This window comes from Xiphophorus hellerii, chromosome 12 (genome assembly GCF_003331165.1).
Source record: "Xiphophorus hellerii strain 12219 chromosome 12, Xiphophorus_hellerii-4.1, whole genome shotgun sequence".
In the NCBI taxonomy this organism is placed as follows: Eukaryota; Metazoa; Chordata; class Actinopteri; order Cyprinodontiformes; family Poeciliidae; genus Xiphophorus; species Xiphophorus hellerii.
Genome location: NC_045683.1, coordinates 25407531 through 25428121, shown reverse-complemented (window position 1 = coordinate 25428121; position 20591 = coordinate 25407531). Strand labels below are relative to the sequence as shown.

At 39.1% G+C, this 20591-nt stretch overlaps 1 protein-coding gene across 3 annotated transcripts in view; it reads right to left on the bottom strand.

Annotated features, from left to right (window-relative positions):
* ncor2 (nuclear receptor corepressor 2) overlaps positions 1 to 20591 on the bottom strand; it is a 109639-nt gene that overhangs the window by 61073 nt on the left and 27975 nt on the right. For all 3 annotated transcript variants that reach the window (XM_032577653.1, XM_032577652.1, XM_032577654.1), the window contains exons 2-6: positions 18477 to 18672; positions 17641 to 17756; positions 10538 to 10715; positions 7106 to 7288; positions 972 to 1085 (exon numbers count right to left, since the gene is read on the bottom strand). In XM_032577653.1, coding sequence (XP_032433544.1) covers positions 972 to 1085; positions 7106 to 7288; positions 10538 to 10715; positions 17641 to 17756; positions 18477 to 18581 — 696 coding nt within the window. In that variant the 5' untranslated portion in view covers positions 18582 to 18672. The remainder of the gene's footprint in view (positions 1 to 971; positions 1086 to 7105; positions 7289 to 10537; positions 10716 to 17640; positions 17757 to 18476; positions 18673 to 20591) is intronic.

Sequence of the window (20591 nt, the reverse complement as noted above, 5' to 3'; positions counted from 1 at the left end):
CATGGAAACAATCAAAGTCGCACGCTGTGCATCTTCCTAAAGGGTTTCTGAGGCCTTTCAGCGGTTATCCGCCGTTTCTCTGAGACACACAGCAATGCAAAGTATGTTTTATTACACACAGAGAATGCCAAAGTTTGGGCTGAACTATAATTGTCCATTTTGAGTGAATTTTCTGCACACTGCACTGCTGCCCAGGCTAGATGTACATAATTACCCAGCTTAAAATATATGCTGGATATTTAAAAAAAAAAAAAAAAACACAAGAGGCTCTACAGAGTTTAATTTTTGAACTCTCAGTTCCTACAAAAATGAAACTTCAGCTTTTATCCACAAGGGGGACTGAGAGCACTGAGAATCACTGCAATGCTCCGTGGTTCATCTTCTGCACACACCTCAACTTCCTGCGGTGAACATTTCCTGCTAGCTTTTACGAAGCACTGCTCCATAAGGAGGCTGATTAATCCGAAATATTTTAGAGCAAAGATCAAGGGTTGTGTCAGTGCAAACGTGAGTCACCTTCTACTGTGTGTGCGCCTCTTGGAGTCAACACATCTGATTCATTAGGTTTGCCATGTTGACCTTTAGTAGCATATTCTTTCAGGCAACATTCCTACCTTGCACGGCAGTAACAAGTAAGAGGGGTTAGGTATGACATGAATACATTTCGACAAGCTTTGAGTTTTGTTTTGCTTTTCTTTTTTTTTTAAGATCTCACAGAAGAATATTTTAAAAAGTATGACAGACTGCTGCTTTTCTGGGGAGGCAGAATGTACAGACAGTATTTACTGTGCGAACTGTCACGCCGCAGCCGTGAAAAACAATATCATGGCCCCACCTCTCCGCTGTTTCAACATAATGAATACTCTGCGAATGTGATCGAGTGTGGCCATATTGAAATACCAAGGAATATGGGTCAAAGGGGTAAGGCAGCAGATTAAGCACGCCTGTTTGAGTGTTTATCTTCCACTTACTCGGTTCTCATCGTAGATGATCTGCACCAGGCTGCGGTGCTTGGCCTCACTGGGTGGCGGTGAGATGGGCCTCTCGGGTTCGTGGGGCTTAGCGGCTTCCTCCTCCAGCTGTTGCTGCGGCGCACACAAAAAAGATCAGATAACTTTTCCATTATATGTAACGGGGAAAATATTGACAGCCGACGGTTTTTGTTTACAGATACTCCTGTCACAATAACAACTGGATGACAAATTGTCCCAGAAACCAATGCGATAAACGATTGTATTGCCATCTTGAGACAATTTTCAACTAAGATAATAATACTTTCTTTAATTTCTAAAGAACATTTAGCACCGAAACTGGAAAATACCTAAAAGATCCAAAATAAATCAAAACAGCCGAAACAGGCAAAAGTGGCAGGAAGTGCAAACTAACTACTTCATACAGGGTGTCAAATGTTGGCGACGCTCCTCAAAATGCTGATGCGAGCATCTCTAATGATTGTTGTCCACGTGGAGATTTTTGATCTCATTTTAATTTATTATGCGATTAATTGATTTATTGCTTATTGTGACATACATGAAAAAGTGACGCTTATAGAATGTAGGTCATGGCTACATATGTAGAGCCAAGACTACGCTTTCAAATAACTAAAGCAACAACACAACATTACAGCTTTGGAGATAAATCTTTCATAGGATGGTTCAACTTGATGGCAGACATGTTTCACCAGTGCCGCTATTCGCGTGGCGCTGCACTCTGCCACTTAAGATTATGTGTGATCAAGGAAGGGGGAAAAAAACTGAAGAACTAGACCAAACATGCCACACTTAAGGAGCTACATCAAACAATGAGTTAATATACTCTGCAGCAAAACTGAATTTGATTAGCACAACAAGACTGCACAAACAGAAGGCAGACGTATTCCTGATTCAAATGGCTTTTCGAGCAAATAAAATCGATGTTTACAGTGGGAGCATAGGACAAGTGGCACTGCATGTGCATAAACAAAAAGGTACAGAGGGAGAAAAATATCAAACGGGGAACGGTGATGATGGAAAAAGCAGATGAAACAACAAGGTGGCTCTGAATGTGCATTTTGGCTTTGGATTAAAAAACACACAATACATAGAAATAAAACAAAATACTTAATTGATCTTTGTCACATTCACATCAAAATATGAAGGCCTGGTTATGGGTCGAAACAAGACTATAATAATTAAAATAATAATTAACTGAATGAAAATGATTAAATACTAATAAAATATTCAATAGTTACAGCCATATGTGTATTAAAGAACATATTCATTCATTGTGCCAGTGATCAGTTTGTATTGCTGTGAGCCACAAAGTAATGACTTTAAAACCCGGGGGGTTGAAAGACATTTACAGCATCTAAACGAGCCCATAAAGTCGTCTCCTTATGCAAGCATTATTATGTTTACCCAGAGCGCCATTACAGCTACAAACTCAGAAGATTTACGTCAAATCATTTCCATTACCTCCAACAGATAAGGTCTGGCAGTTGTATTGGTGTAAGAGAATGACGTACTGCAACCAGGAACGTTTTAAAAGTGATTTGAGAAAATTAGGTTAGGTGGTTATTTTTGACTGGACAACCAATGTGGCGTTAGAGGGCATTTTTACCCTAGCGAGGTTAAGAACCGCAAATCCAGTTTAACTTGAAGTTAAAGTTCCCTAAAAACAAAAAAGGCAGCAAGTTCTTTCACTTACTGGCTAAATTATGAGTTTAGCCAGCAAGTGAAAGAACTATAGGTGCACCAATTGCAGTTTTCTGGCCGATCACAGATCTTTAAAAAGCCCAACCTGCTGATTCCAATTTTGACAGATGCCAAATGTTTTTATAACTGACCCTGTTAGGTGCTATAAGATCACACAGATCAATACACTTTCAATGTTCCAACCTTATTTTACTGAAAAACACTAAACAAAACCACCAAAACAACTACATGCAGTTTGTTAATTTATATTTTTCTCAAGATAAATGAAAAGTTTATACATATGGGCGAGTCTGTCTGTCAGCCCTCAGAGAAAAAGTAGACAGTGGCTGATGTTCAGACATTTGTAAAGGTAGATAAGTTTGGTGGATATGATAGACATCGGTCTATCACCAGTCACAAAAAATTATGGAAATTGGAGCTGACCCATTCGTGAACACCACAAAACACAAATTAATTACTGCTAAAAATATTGCAATCCAGGCGTGGTGCAGCGAGTTTTAAATCCAATACTGAATTGCAATCATCGCAATATTAATAAGTGCAATATCAAAACTGCAAAGGATTGCATAGATGTAATATTTGGTAGTCCGAAACATTACAGCTGACATGCATTCAAACTCTGGAAAACTGGAAAAGTAAGCAAGCAGTGGAGAGGATCTAGGTTAACTACCTTTGAAAAATGTCAGAATAATATTGCAATGTCATGTTTTCCCTCATACTGTGCGGCCGTACTCATGAAAAATCCAGTCCTATTAATTCACAGAGTTCTGAAAACACCAACCAAAAAATTTGAAATGATATCTACACAAGAATCGTTTGACAAAAGCTTTAATGCCAGTGAATCAGGCTTCCACTGTACTCTGTGTGCAATCATTAAAATGAAGAACTGTCTTAATATTTTAACTTTTATGTACCCCAAAAAAACAATTTTTTTCCACTACAACATGGAAACCTTCAGAACATACATTTAATCGAACATACTGTAATGGTGTAAAATAAAAAGGATTTGCTTAACTAAACGTTGAATGAAAAGTGACCTTCAGAAATACTCACAGAAAATATTTGGATGCATTTACTGTAAGCTGTGGGTTGGGGGGAAAAAAGCAGCAGAGTGTATGTAATCAGCTGTGACCAGTTATGTGGAGGCTGAGTTTGGGTGTCAAATGCCTCGTTTCCACTGAGCGGTACGCCATTTTATCAGTTTCCATTGTAAAAACGGCGCACACCGTTTCTGGGTTCCCTTCAGTTGTAGGAACGGTGTGGTTAGGGCGAAGCCACTGGCCTCACACAACACTTTTCATTGATTGGCGGACATAAAAACGAGACATACTAGAGCGTCACAGTCACTGTCGTGTTAGTGTGACGCCATGTTAGTCGTTTAGGTTTAACCACGTCTGAAAGTTCAATTGGTGGCGGAAATGCTCTTCGGAATACGCTGTACCGAACCGACCCGACCAGTGGAAATGAGGCAAAAGGGCGCTGTAAAAACAGCTAACCTACACTAGCCTTCAGAGGAGGGTGGAGTAATGGTGGCCTCAAGATGGTCCACACATAAGCACAGTAGGTTGGCTCATCTTGTGCCATGATTTCCCTAGTTAAGCATCTGGTCAAGCAAATTCAGACACCCCCCATTCCCTTTCCAAACCCACCTCAGAATAAAATAAAATAAACCAACCGTCATGAGTTTGGCTGACACACTGGCTGTAACCTAACCTCTGCCTCCTGCCCGTTCACTTAATCTGCCAGAACTCTTTAAAAAAATAGTTTATCATGCCACTTAATTAGTGCAGATGTTTTAACGCTCAGCCCGAGCTGGACTGTAATAATATCCGGAAAAACATTCTCCATTACGGGAACCTGAGAGGGGGATGCAGATTTGTTCTGAGAGCAGCTTTTAATCATTCAAAGCTTTCAGAATCAAGACGTTTCTTCTATTCACCAAAGAGAAAACGATTCCTCGTTTCATCTTTTTGGTTAAAGCGTAAATATTCTTGAACGACCTGATATATTCCTGTTGGTATGTTTCTAAAGTCCATTCTTGATAGAAGGACTCAACATTAACTTTGAAATTAGCAGTTCTATAAGAGAAAAACAGTGCCATCCCAGGCAGAGACATGGCTTCCAACAGCGACCCAGGCAGAATGTCCGAGGTCAAGTTTGGCCCTCTACAGTGGGGGCCCCGCGGCTTTCAAGTGTCTGAAGAGTTCCTCCTGGCTTAGTCCAAGTTCTGCCTGGCTTCTGCTCTCCTCCACCAAGCTTTGATGAACCTCTCCACAGGGCTTACTTGCTTTTCCTTCTCAGGTGTTCCTCTCTGTGCTCGGAATAATTAGATGTGAAACCAGACTTCAAAACGGGTCGGTCGGCATACAGCGTACGTGCCGTTTAACTTGGTAACGTTGTGAAAATGTAGGTGGCGCCCTTGAATGTGAGCTAAACCCAATAACCACAGCAGATAGATTTTTCTTGTGAAATCTTTGGAACGCAACACTTCGAATAGGTGTAATCACATCTATATCTGTCATTCCTCAAGAGTGCCAAAGCTGCATTTGAAGGATTAACTGGATTTTTTTTTCCCTAATGAGTGCATTAAGCAGTTTCCCCCCCCATACATAAATTTTTAAAATTATTTTTACATATATTTTCTTTTAAATATTGACTTGTATTTTCTTATTTATTTTGCGCCTTTTATTGTTATGTATTTATTGTTACATATTTGTTAGTATTTCTACATTTAATTTTAATTTCTTTTATTTTACAGATTTATTCTTATTTTTACAGATAATTTTATTTTTACGTATTTACTTACAGGTTTTTTAAATTCGATATTTATGTTTACTTGTATTTTTCCATATTTGATTTTATGTTTATATATTTGTATTTTACAGATTTATTTTTATATTTACCTATCTGCATTTATACACAATTTTTTTAATTCTATTTTTACATATATAATTATGTATTTAATTTTCACGAATTTATTCTATTTTTATGAATTTAGTTATTTGTATTTTGACATATTTTTATTGCTGTATTTATTTCACTTTTATGCATTTATTTTTATCTCTTTATTTTTTAGAAAGTAGTAGTCTGATGTAACAGCATATTTGATGGATCCGTAAGTTGCATGGATGAAAGCCGGCTTATTCATACAGCTTCTTTATAAAAACCCCACGCAGCCCACTGGGAGTCAGCGTGGCAGGTCTGGCGGGGATATGAGCGGCTTCACAGTAACAAAATGTTCACCATGCTTCGGCTCCCTGAAGGAAGCCGTTATTTATAGCTTCATATATATTTAACTGATTTTTCTCCGTAACAAAAGAAAAAAAGCAAAAGGAAGAGAGGGAAGAAAAGCAGATGCCGAAAATTGTTCAGCATAAACAAAGTACAGCGAGCAACAAACCACAGAAGCTTGAATGCAGAAATTCACTCTGCAGTTCTTTGCAAAAGTAATCACACCCTTTAAACTTTTCCACATTTTGTCATAAAGTCCAATCTAGATCCTACAATCACACCTACAGAGTGACATTTTTGTCTATTCCTCTTTCCAAAATCACTCAAACTGAGTGAAACTAGATGAAGTGCGCAAGTTGAACAACATATAAAGCCCCTGACTTTGACTGAGCCACTCTTTTTATCTAAGCCATAACATTGTGCTGGAGTTAGGTGACCTTCTTGCCCTGGTTTCAAGTCTTTTGCAGCCTTTAACTAGATTGCTTCCTTGATTTTCCACCTATCTTCCCATCAAGACTGACCAGCTTAAATGTCCCTACTGAGGGGAAAAAAAGCATTTCCACAGTGTTACCCTGTCAATTCTAATAGGTTGTTCAGGTTGTTGAGTTTTCCGTCATAAATAGTGCTTAGGATAAACTGCAGCATAATTTAGGTTGATCAAAAACATAAAATCATTATGGATCAAAATGGCGGTTAATGACTGAAAGGGCAATCACACTGGAAAAAGATTTCACTTTAAAAAAAAAAGTCAAGACAAAGAGTTCACAAGACATGGAAAATAAATACTTCTATTCCTCTCCAAACCCAGCTCAGAAATAGGCAAATGGTGTAAAAAAAAAAATCTACTCAATTCACAGGCTATTCACCAAATTAGAAATAATATCACATTTTAAAATACGACTATCTTATGATTTAGGAACTCCTGCCAAGGCCATAATTATAAAAAATGAATAACTGTTTAATGAAAATAGATCAGAAAGACAACAGATTTCAACAAATTTTCTGCTTTCAAGTTGCTAAAAAAAACAATCACTAAAATAAATCTTATTGCTGAATATTAAAACTAGACGAAAGGATGAAGAAAAATCTCTGTGGCACTAAAACTGCCACAGAGATGAAATTGAGTTGGGTGAGGTAGTTGGATGATCTCCAACTACCGCCAGATCGCACGGAGCACGGACCTGCTTTTTGCGAAGCTTGCAGATCTGCTGCTCCACCATGGTGATCTCCCTGTCCACACGTTCCATGTTCTGAATCAACTCCTCCTTGGAGAATCGAGCCGGAACCAGATCCAAGTCGGTGTCCATGTGAACTGGGCTCACCGGCGAGATGGGCTCCAGCTTCCCAATGGCACTTCCACGCTCCTGTGAACCCCAACATAGCAAAGATAAACATTACATCGGGCTCAAAAGAGATTTTCACAAATAGAGAAACGGTCTCAAAAACAGGAAGATATGTTTTAAAGAATCTGTAGTCTGTGTTGAATAATTGAGTCAAGGTTTGGAAAAGAAGTTCTCACATTTGTTTGTAAATCAATAACGCAAAGGCTTTCTAATCGGGCTGAAACGATTAATCGGATAAATTGTGATGAATCGATAATTGATAAAAATCGTCAACTAATTTAGTTATTGAATAATCGTTAACTGGTGAATACAAACTCAGACAAAGACCATTTACTGAAAGACCATACGCAAAGCAGTAATTAAATTACAAAAATGTTTACATTTTGCATTTAAGAAACATTTGTTTCGATCTACCCAAAACTCCTTAAGTGGCATTTTTAGCTTCATCTGGTTCAGATTCTGGAAAAGAAAATCTCCTATTAATCATCTTTTGCTTTCCACTTATTAAACACCTTTTGAAAAAGGTAATCAAAAGAACAACCTCCACTGTACAGAGGCTAAGTTAAGCAGAAATGTTACAAGTATTTGTTTTTTTAGATACAGATGCATCCTTTGCTACACCTGACCAAGCGAAACTGAAGGAATGCTATGTTATTGCATTTTAGGTGATTAAAAAAGAAATTTGTATATTTCTATTGCTTAATGTATTTCCAATATTAAATTTAAAATTGCTTAAGTAGCTGAATTCAAAATCTGCAGAATGTGCCATTTTTTACCGAATAATCATCAGAATAATCGATTACTAAAACAAATCGTTAGTTGCAGCCCTACTCTCAAATTGTGTTACAAAGATTTAATTAAGATGTGTGTACATGTGACAAAGCATTAATTCATGAAAGATGACAACAATATTAGTTAGTGAATGGACAAAATGCAAAACAATGTAATGGGCACGCTTGTGCGGGAGGGGAAGAATTAATTTGTTCCTGATGAACGACTGTGTTCGTGTTTGTTCTGATGTTATAAATATATGAGGCCATGATGGAGCCGTTCCTCCATACGAGTGTCTGTGTGTGCGTGTAGGAGTGAGAGCCATCCAGCTTGGCTTTTGTTCTGCGTTATTTTTAAATATCTGAAATGAAGGTTATGTAAGTGGGCTAATCTGGACTAGGCAGGCAGCATTACAGCCTTGTAGACCTGCTGTGATTGAAAATGTCAGAGCCAGAGGATGTTGAGCGGCTGTCCTAGATTAAGAAGCCCACAGTTGCCAAAGCCAGTGAGTCAGAAACAAACAAACACACGCAAAAAAGAACAAAAAACAGTCAAACTGGGAAAAAGCACTCGCGGGATGTTTTGACTTTGTCTAATCTGACAACCCTGAGTGTGAATCAAGGCACCGTTCTCATAACCCGTGTTAAAACTCAGCGTCCCGGAAAACATCTGAGGACGTATTAGAAATCCTAAAACGTTTCACTTCTGCTTATAGTTCCAGCCTTGACTAGTTTTCTGAAAACTCAACTAAATGTAATTAAGGAGGTTAAAATGTATTTAAGGATAAACAATAAAAGTTATCCATTTTTTGTTGACTGGTATTTTCAACCAAAGAGGGAGCAACATGTTTACCTGTGCATCTGAGCCATGTTCTGAATTCAAAGTGCAACGACTTAATGTGAAGCAGTCAGCAGGGAGTCCAGTCAACATCTCTACCTCATCCTCACCTTTTTTCTCAGTTGAGATTATTTGAAAAGTATTAATAATAGTTTTTTTTAAAAAAACATTTGAAACTGAAGTGCAAATAGCAGCAGACTGTCTCTGCCTGTAGATTCTGGCGTACAGCAACAGAGCTGTTGCTTCTGGCCGCCTGTTTCCCATTCTATATGAGTCATGCTCCAGGCATCAGCTTTGTCAGATACTACTGGCTCACTCCCTCTTTTCCTCAGTCTCCAAGTCCTCCCTTTCCCCTTCCCCCATTATCTATGCCTCTCTACGCTTGCCCTTTGCCATTTCTTTACGTTGCTTCCTGCATTCTATCAAGCTATTGTATTGCGCGCTTGTTCCAAGCAGTGATTGCATCTGACTCCACTTATGTAACAGGTTTACAGCTCTTGCTGCTTTAAGGGAAAGCACAAGGATTCCTGAATACTCTCCCCTCCCCCTCCTTCGTTATTACTGTATCTATTTACCGTTCTCTGGCGGTCTGCCTCTCCTGGCAGTTTGAGCCACTCTGTCATGTCAGGGAGGCCTCACAATCAAGCAGCTCCACACGGCAAGCAAGTCGTTCTGATCTGCTGCTCGCAGTTTCATCCCCTTCAGTCTTTTGAAATCTAGGTCAGCTCTATTATTTATTAATTGCCGTTTCACAACTCCCTTGGTTTTTCCTGCTGCTCCAAAGATCCATCTCTGATTTAGAGCAGAATCCTCTTCTGCATCCCCTGCTGTGACAAGTCTAATGAAATCCTTTAGGTTTCTTAAAGAGTCTAGTCGGATTTTCCAAGTAAGTTAAATCTTAAACAGATACGGTATTATATTTCAGGGGGAAAAAAGAAGAGGCAGAATCTAAACTTTGTATTATCACTTCTAAGGATCATCTTGTAGGGTGTTTTCAGACCTGATAGTCTGGTAGACGCAGTTCAACTGGCAGCCAAAATTGCAATCTTTGTTACGTGGTGCAGTTCATTTTCGCACTGCACTGTGTCAAGTGATCCAAACCCCTTTGAGAAACCTGTTCCTATCCTCGCCTGTGGTGGCGCTGTACCAAGAACCGCTGAAGGAAACAACACAAAAACCTCAGAAGACACGAGCGCGACTTCTTTCTTCGCAAAATGTAATAGCATCAGATTTTAGCGGGTGTAGGATTCCTCTTTTGTTCTGGTAAAAGACCACAAGCCATTTGTCCCGCTAGCGCTAGACTCTCGTGATTGTTTTGTTGTTATTACCCAGAATGCCCTTTTTGGCGCGGTTTCAAGTCCGCTTGGGGTCTAAATATGCGCCAGAGTTCACTTCAATCAAAACGACCAAGGTTTGTAGGCAAACCAGAGTTTGCATTTTTGGAGTTTGATTAGATATTCACAACTCCCAAAACAAACCAGACTTTCTAGGCAAATGAACTAGAGTTTGATTAAAACAAACTAAACAGGGCTGTTGTGAATGCATCCTTAAGTCTCAAATCCTCCAAATTAATGTAATTTGGTTAATATCAGTTCTTACTGGTAAATTCAGTATGATACACTAAATTGATACTGCCTACCACACGTTATACACGTCACTCACCTTCGTCATGTCCTCAGCCCCTCCGAGAGGTAACGGCTGCCGGTGGGACAAAGGCCTCATCAGAGAGTCCGATCCCATCTCCAAACGAGGACGTTTGATCTCTGCATAATCCACCTCTGATTGGCCGGGGGCCTCTGGCAGGTAGATGTGCTCGTAACGGATGTGCTGCTCTTGTCCTCTGAAAGGAAGATAAGACAGTTGTAGCAAAAAGGTTTTTATGCTTGGTTATTGCTTTTTAATAATTAACAACTAATAGGCGCTGGACACAAGCTGCGCAGAACGTTAGCGTTGCCATAGAGATGCGGTTATATTTGTGGATGAGTATTCTTTCTGAATACAGTCAGAAGTGTTTTGCAGCTTAAACTACGATTAAAATAAAAACACCACATAAGTGAGCTGGATGGCATTTCATAATAGACCTATGTTAAAAAAATAAAATAAAATCACGGCCCACTGTACCGAACTGATGTGTCGTTTGTGAAAAAAGGGAACAAATGGTGAGCTAGTCTGATGTAACCAGTGTTTGTTTCTGTTACTGTTCATCCAAGACTGGCTTCTCAGGAGAAGAGTTATTTTGTTGTGTTCTACAGCAGAAAGATCATAAATCCAACTTGTCTTTTTGCAACTTTTCTTGTCATGAAATGACAGAAGAGGCATGGCAGGGAGCTTTTGTTGCCAGTCGTTCTCAACGTCAACTTAGCATGTTGAGCAGGGATGTAGCAGAGTGTATTCAATTATATTTTCAAATGACTTAAGAGTTAGAACACCCCTGGTTTAAAACCAAGCATATACTTAGTGTTTATTTGAATGATTTAACAGACCAGGACTCTGCATCAGCAAATGCCTTCTCTTAGACAAAACCCTTGTAATGTAGTCATGACTCCCAGTGAGACACCTACTTCAGTTAAATTACAGTCACGGCACAATCAACAGGAACCAGGTGAAAAATAACCAAAAGTAAATTAAGGTAAGCAATGAAAAGGAGTTCTACGCCGATGTTAAAATTCACTTGATGAATAGACGGTGAAACTTTCATTAAGCCACTTGTTAAACGGCGTTTTGTTCCCCACAACCCCACCCAGGAGACAGAAGCTATAAGGTCAAAGCCCTTGCTGTCGGTGTCAAATTGGAGGCGGCTTGTAAAAAGAAGAGAATGAACACAACCATCATTGCTGGTTCAGGCACAAAGTGGTCTGGTCTGTGGTTTTGTTCTGTGTGTGGAACCCATTTCTGTGGAGTTCAGTTATTGATGGGAATGTGTAATAATCAATAACCCCTAAAAAAAACTGGGAGACATTTACAAAGAACGTGCAACCAAAGGGACTGTGAAAGTGTTCACTGTGTGTATTAATCTAATGCACAATTTGAGTAAAGCATCAGTGCGTCACTTTAGTAAAAAATTAAATATGTTTTTTTGTTTCTGTTTTTTGGGAAGAAGAAAAAAAAAAAGAGCTCCCCTGACTTCTCCCAGTGCAAACTAGAAACAACCAATCAGAGCCAGGAGGAGGGTCTTAGCGCTGTCAATCATGGCCATGTGCATGCTGCTCGCTCCCTCCCCCTGTATCCTCTTTGCTATCTGCTATCCGTCATGAATGCTAAGGCTAGTTAGCATGGCCACCAGTGAGGTTCTCCTGTAACAGTAAGTTGTTTGTCATTAGCACATTTAGCAGCGTGTACACAAGTTTGATTGACAGTGCCAAAACCCTCCTCCTGGCTCTGATTGGTCTGATTGTTTTTGGTCAGGAGCGGTCCATTTCTTCAGACAACACTAGCTCAGGGAGGAAGTGGAGGAGATCAATTTTTTCACAGATTACATGGTGACAATTTTAATATATATGTAAAAAGCTTTTTTCTTTTTTTTTTTAAATAAAAGCTACATTCTGGCACTTTAAACCCAAAGATAAAATCTTAAAAAGATCTGGCCCATGTCCTTTACCAACATGGTACACATGGTAGTTGCCTCCCCGCTTTTGACAGTAATTTCTCACTCATTTGCTGGAACACTTCTGCATCTCCATATGAGGTTTGGCACTTACATAATCACATCACCCAACTCCAGCTCCCCCGATCTATCTCCCTCTACCTCCTGTGAGCATGCAGAATAATCTCGCCCCGGGGAGGATTTGTCTGGAGGACGAGACAAAGATGTGTGTGGAAGCTGGGGGCAAATCTTGAGAAGGGAGCGCGGGGGGCTCATCACAACTTCCCTCAACAGTTCCATTACTTTCCTACTGGTTCGGGCCCCGCTGTGGCAAGAGTAGAGACGGTTTGTGTAGACAGCAGCCTGTTGTTGTGAGAGCCTTATAGTGTTTGTGTGGAGGCTGATCCCTTCACTGCTCCCCAGAGGAGTAGCTCTGCAGCTGTGTGTAAACCCAGGGATGGTTAACAGAGCGAGAGATGCCTGGCTGAGGTAGCCACAGCTGGAATGAATGAAACCTTACAAAGAAAGTACAGGAAAGTACCAAATGGCCCAATAGCCTACTACCAGAGGACAATAATGGTTTCAGGTTCTGTGTGGTAATAAAAACTAAATAAAGAAATAAATTATGTATGTTTTTGTGGAAATCAATCTGATTTTGGGATGCTTTGTGGTTTATGGGCAGAGATGGAGAAAGGAAATGGAGCCTCGATGGATCATTAGGATTGGACCGGTTACCGATCTCGAGGTATCCTGAGGTTTCAGCGAGTTACTGCTTCAAAAAGCTCTCAGGTTTTCCATCATGTTGCTTCGCCGACTTAAAGTCTACTTATTGATGCGACAGAGGCATTTGCTCCAGTAATATGGAGAACAAAGTCACAGCATGTACCTTCCCCAACTGCTGCCGGCCAGCTGGCTACAAAAAAAAAAAAAAAGGTTTCTAAACATTTCCCACACTTATAAAGAAATTAAATCAGGCTGTTTGGAAATACTTCTAGTTGCAAAAAAATGGATGCAGCCGACAGGCGTATTATAGAAGCTCAAAGAGCCACTCCCATTACTCTTATAAAGATAGCCACATCTGCTGAGTAATGCACGTCTGCTCAGCAACTGACTGCAGGTTATTAGTCAGCAGACAATCTGACTAATGAACCATGCTAATATCAGTTTCTAATACTAGCAGTGTTGATCTTTAAACCAGCAAAAAAGACATATTATGTGCAATAGATGCTTCAGCAGGTGTTTTAACCATGTTTTTTAAAAACATTTTAACATATTTAAAATGAATAGTCAAAATACTGTATCAATTTTGCAGCAGCATAAATAAGTGTTTTAAGTCATAACTATAACTGTAAAACTGCGATAAAATTACTGTTAATGCTGCATGATATGTCGCAAATATGCATCTTCATCCAGATATTAATATCATTAGATATTAGTCACTTCAATTAGAAAATGCCTGGATACAATAATTGTATGCTAATGTATTTCAAGTGTTATGCTAAAGTAACTTTTAGTCAATGGTCACAGAGGGATTGAAGCACAGAAGAAGAAAATAAGAATATATATTCTCATAGATACCATTGTGGCAATATCTACAAAAATCGGCATGAAAAATTTTCAAATATCATTCAGAACGAGTTATCGTACCGTAAAAATATTATTTGGGCAAATACCTAGTGTATAATATTTTAGATATTTTCCACACAGCTTTAGAAACCTTAGAAACTGATAATGGTGATGGATTTCGCACACAATTGTGAAACAAAATGTTATTGATAAATGTTTGATTAAACAGGATTTCCCCAAGAAATCTAGCTAAGCCCAGCGGTAGGAGTACATATATATACCTAGCTTAACTTGTCTTTGCCATCACTGTCATTGGTGTATAGAAAAATAAATAAATAAATAAATAAAATCAACACTTAGTCTAGGGGTAGGGGCAAGTAAAGCTTGGTGGCCCGCCAGGCTTATAATACACTGGTGAGAAACCTTGTTTCATTAATGTCAATCTAAACAAGAAAGAAAAATGTGATTTTTAAAGATAAAAAACAGTGTTGTAGGAAAGAACTACATAGGGACTGATGTTGGAGAGCAGAAAGAGAAGGAGGAAGTTCAAGCCATCTTTCCCATTGATCATAATGGCAAAGGATCATATTCCCAACTCAGAACAACTCTCAGGTTGGCTTTGTAGTCATACTGCAATTTAAAGAAGTGTAGCAAAAGCAAATGAGGGGGATTAGCAGAGCTGTCTGTGGAATGTCTTGTTTGTTGCCCGGAAATTGTGCCGTCATACAGCAATAGTCTTTTAAGCCACATTGCACAGGTCTATTGTGTACGTATGTAAGCTGTGAAATATGTGGACACACCCAACTGAAAAAGTCAAGTGCACCACTGCGAGTCTGAACCTGGAATCATACTACAATTTAGAAGATTTTAGTTGTGGTAACTTAGCATTTAAACGAAAACAGAAATAAAAAGGTTCAGCAAAACAACAAACTAAATTAGTTACAAACAATGTCACAAGTTTCAGGATTCATTAAAAAGTGGCATCTCTTTGGTTTAAGAAGGAAATTTGTTTACAATATCCCTAGTTACTTCAAGAGTACCAGCAAAAAAAAAAAAAAAAGGCTAGCCTTCTCTTCAGGAGGCATGGATGATATTCATTGGATATGAAGAGGTTGTCATGAAAGTTGACTGGAGTGAGGATAAAGATGAAACATACCAAGGAGCACTACAGAGATTATTCTGTTGTGGGTTTCTGGCCTATAATTAGCTTACATTTCAAACATTAGCAAAGTAGCACATTGCTGTTTTGCATTCTGCGCATGACGGGCAGGGAGGAGGTGAAAATCCTCGCAGAGAAACCCAGACCAAGATCTTTGAAAGTTCTATGTGAACAACAATCAGAGTAGTTCAAGTAAAGAGAGAGAGAGAGAGAGAGAGAGAGTTACTGAGATGTATAAAAAAAGACAAGCACACATCTAAGCAAAGCAAAGTCTAAAGGATTGCCAAGGCCAGAATTACAGCAGAATTCAGAGTCTGAATGAAAACACAGAATGTGGCCTTCAGTTTGGATACTAAGCTTTCTGAAGGAATGGTGAAAGCCTAAGACATTCTTCTGAAAGACTGCCCACCCCCTGACGCCTGCCAGCATATAACTGGGGCTCTTTTTCATAGTTTCTACAAAGAAATGTGGACTAGAGGTATGCACTCATATATACAGTATCTATATATACGTATATATAGATATATCTATATATAGATATATATATATAGATATATCTATAGATATAGATATATATATCTATATATATATATAGATATATAGATGATGGTTTTCTTTCATCTACAAAAAAAAGCTAATTCCGTGCTTCACTGAAGAAGTTACAGGAAGACATCTGTAGTGCAGAAACATGGACCGAGTCATTTCTGGGAGGCTGCCAAAGCACAAGGGACTGAATGAAGTGTGTCTGTGAATCAGAAGCTCTTGGGTAGCAATTGAAGTATGGTGTGTGTTTTCTCTCTGTGGGGGCTGAGACCCAGCATTAACATGCTGACGGGCTAGGCTAATAGCCATTAAGTATCACTGGTGTACAGATTTGTGTATTAAAATTCAGACCATAATCCTGTCTGGTGCTTAAAGACATCAACACAACAGCCCTACGTTGCTACAGAGTCACTCTACCATCTGCTGCTACAACTGCCATCAATCCTGGAGGACTCGCTCCTGAAAAGCAGCCACTGCTCCAACACCTGGATGTGAAAACAATACTCGGAGCTCATCGCTTGCTGAACACCTAGCGTCTTTTGATGCATGCAAGAAAATATTGAGGGGGAAAGAAAAACTGATCCGAGGAGACATTTTCTTGTGACGTGTTCTCTGCGAGTCATGCAAAATTCACATCCTGCACATGAATCATTCATAGGTGCTCATCAAGTCTCGCCCTCAAAAACCCATCTCTATTTAAACGGCGCAGAACATTGCCAGGTACAAGCCCCGGGTATGCAGAAACAAAGTACTATTCATTCGCGATTTACAGTTGGTTTACTGAAGATGGAAAATCTCTTCAGGCCCCCATTGCCCTGCAGAAGCGTTTGACACAACATTATGAAAGGAGAACAGCTCGCGGCTACCAATTACATAAGGATTACTCTGGGGAAGGCGGAGGGTTAACGGGCAGAGGCTTTGGTAGAACAATGCTGCAGAAAAATGCAGATGGGATGAGGCTCTTCGTTCAGCAGGCAAACCTAAATATGAACTGATTTGCTAGAAATAAATCAAAGCAAATCGCAAAATTTTAGCTTGCTATTTTAGCAAGTTGATTTCTGACCAGCTGCATCGACGTTGTGTAATAAAACATTCATTTCTCTTCAGAACAATTATTGATGGATAAAAAAAAAAAAACTCGGTGGGAACAGAAATAAACACCACATACACCGTGAATTAATGGATATTTGAAACAGTGAAGATGCAGTTGGTTTCATAAATTACATTACAAATATGGATCAATCAGTAAAGTACTTTTAGAGGCTTGCCCTCCCTATGGAGAGTGTCAATGACTGTCTTCTGGACACGTGTCCAGTTTTCCCCAGATTATTTAGAGGTGCAGGAAAACTTTGCAGGCGTTCTCAGTTAACTAGTTGACACCACAAGTTTCAAATTCAACTTTTTTTTTAACAAAATTCTTATTTTCTGAATGTTTTTATTTTCTCTATGCCATAATCATCAAAATTTCAAGAATTAAATGACTTGAAATATTTCACCCGACGCGTGATGAATCTGTATAATATACAAGTTTCACTTTCTGAAATAATTGACAATAAATTTATCATGACATTAAAACTTTTCGACACGTATCTGTAATCACAGCCATTGTACTTTACCACTTGTTGGTATACAACAAATGTAAACTTCTTACTAAAACTTCAACTGATGTACACAAACAGAATTGTGATATGGCAGCCATCATGCACAATTTTCTAAAATAAAACGTTTCACTGCAATTACAGCTGAAAGTCTTTTGGGGAACGTCTCTAACAAATGAATATGCATTGATCTAAGCAAGCAAGAGGTGCCCAACTCTAGTCTGGATTCTACCTGCTAACACATAGAAATTTGTGGTTGTAAAATACAAGGAGTATTAATACATTTCAATGAACTTAATGAGTAAACCGTTTCTACCTTTCATTCCCAGGCTGGAACTCTGAAAGTAAGGAAGGCCGGCGGCGATGTGGCTGAGCCAGGTGAGAGCTGTAGTCCCTGGCGTGATGGGAGTGGTAGTCAACCAGTCCCACTTCCTGGAACACATGAAGAATTAATACAGTTTATAACTTTATGAAAATCATTCCAGTTACATATATTTATTTCTGTAAGCTCTTTACATGTTTTATGACATATATTCTCAAGCCAGAGACATTTCTCACTCAAGGTTTAGCTATTTCCAATTTTCTTTTATCCACTGGCTTCTTGAATAAGTGGGGTGAAACATGCAGCTACTGTAAACCTGTGCCTTTGCCATTCCTGGGCTGCAGGACACAGCCCATCAACCCGCATCTGGTTGTGAATGTGATGACAAGTGGGAGCGGTGGGATTAGCAACAGGTGTAACTGTAGGAATCCTGGGGGATAACGATTTGTCATGCAAAAACAAAGCAAGTCTCGGCAACACTGGAGCTCATGAATGCATTCACAGCTCAACAAGAGGCGTGATCTTTTGAAGCTGGTCTGCACATAATCCTGATAATTAGGATTGTGAAAACATAGAGAAAGGCCTTTACGCGACTTCACAACATGAACTTTAAACCCAAAACATTTAATGAGGGGAAACCGTTCCGGTGTGCCGCCTTCTAAACTTAGCAATGCTTCTGTTGGACTGAGGCCCTCTCTGATTTAGAGAACCACTTTGCTCTCTAGATTTTCAATGGAGGTGAGGAGGAGAGAGAGAGAGACCCCGCCACCCACTCCTTCTCTGCTCTACAAATGTTTCCAACTGCTGGAGGTGGGTGAAAAGCCCCTTACCGTGTGTGGCCGCTGCAGCTGCAGGGATAGCGTGGCAGGGTTGTGGAGGTGCCGTGAGTCCACAGTTCTCCGTCCTGGCGGCACAGATTGGGGATGAGAGGACATGCTGGCACCGCCGCTTCCTCTACAAGCAGGGAGAGGATGTGGCTGTCAAGAAAGTGCCATGCATTATGGGCCGTATCTTTTAGCCTGCAACCTGTGGTAAGAAAAAAACAAAAAACAGAATTGAGAAACCAGTTCGGATAAAGCATTGTGGACAATGACATGAAAGGCATAAAGCTATTAAGCCTTCTGTTAAAGTTGAGCAAGATCTTAGTGCGACCTGGCAAGTACCAGCTGACCACCTCGAGGTTTAAGTGTGCGTGACTATCTACACCAAATATCGGAGAATCATCGTCTTCCTACCACAGCTGCTTCCCCCTTCCACCGCTTCGAAGATAGAGGACTAAATCCCTGCACCTGCTACGCTCAACCCCTCCGCTACTGCCTGATGAATGGCCCACTATCCTGAAACTGCAGACTTGCATGCAAAGATCACTTGGGTCACGCAGATATCAAGCAAAAATACAGACAGAAATCAGAGCAAATAAAAAATAAAAAATAAAACTCCTGGCCAGAGTTTCCTCCTGGCCATTTTTTTTTACTACACATTATCTAAACCACTGAACCAAGCACTCAGCTTGGTTCAGTGGTTCATCAAGCAGTGAGCAAGATAAACATCCAGGCTCTGACCTTTAACCCATTCAGAACTACATGTTTAAGAAAAGGTGCACTAGTGAGAAGGATGTCAGTGGCAAAACTTAAAAAGACTAAAACTTCTGATTTTACTGTGTCAAGCACAAAACGTAGGTGATTGCACCTACGTGATTCCACCGAGATGCAGAAAAAGGTCCTTACAAAGTTTGCAGACTTAAAACAGAGAGAGCTACTGTTTAACAAAAATGTACAGATTATGTAAAAACACCAAGGCTATCTTAGTAAATTTGGAAAAAAACAAACAAAAAAAATCAACTAAATTGTCAATGGGAGAAATTCTTTTAGAATTTTGATTCATCGCCAGCACAATAAATGTAAATTATTGATGTTTAAATCACCCTCCAAAACTGTCTGTATTGTTGGGACAGTTAGTTTTACTATTTTCTCCACTCTTTCTTTATTGCGGATATCAATAAATATAAATACATTTTACAGTATTATTAAATGCAGTGAGCAGTTTTGTAATACAAATCACAGTTTATGACATTGGTGTTCTAAAGAAGCGCATTACAAACCGGTATGTTTTTCAAGAGCAGTTCTGTGTTTGTGGTGCTATGATTGGAATGACAATATGCAGTCACCGTCATATAATTGCCTAGAAAAGCAGTAATAAATATCTCTTATTGTCACTTTTATTGTTGTCACAATAGTACCACAGAATGTATAATAAGTCCATATCGCCCACCTCTAATTGGCAGCCATTCAAAAATGTCAAAGATAATAACATTACACAGGCTGTTCACATAGACTGTTTAAGTAATGCTAACTATGCTAATCCCTCTTGCTAGTAAAAATGTCACCTCCAAATATATTTTCACTGTTTTAAAGTACAATATTAGTCAAACATGCTGCACTAAAGTCAGCTGCTTCCACTTCAAATATTACTTTGGACACAACCATTTTGAACAGTGTTCTTAAATCCTCTCATATTTCCTAAAGAGAAACTAACATAGTGCAAAAAAAAAATTATGTCAGGTCAAAGCCTTAGAAAAAAATGAAAATCAGGAACAACATTCTGTTTGGTATGTCTCTGTAGGTAAATCAGGTCAGATAGTATGATTTTAATGTGTACAACATTATATCATCCCCATTATCTCAAAATGGAGTTGCATAGTCATGGTGGTACAGTGAATATTTAAAGAAAAAATATTTTAAAAATTTTCAGGCTTAAGAAAATACAGAAGAATTTAAAATAAGAGCCATTGTGCAACAGAGCGCACAAAAAGATTTAATTCATAGCTAGCTTTTGAAAGAAAATTTTAAAAAAAGAACCTATAAAAAAATTTCGAAATATGTAAAGAACTGAATTGAGCTGCTGAACTGAAATTCAGCGATGTGAATGTGAATCAACATTTTAGA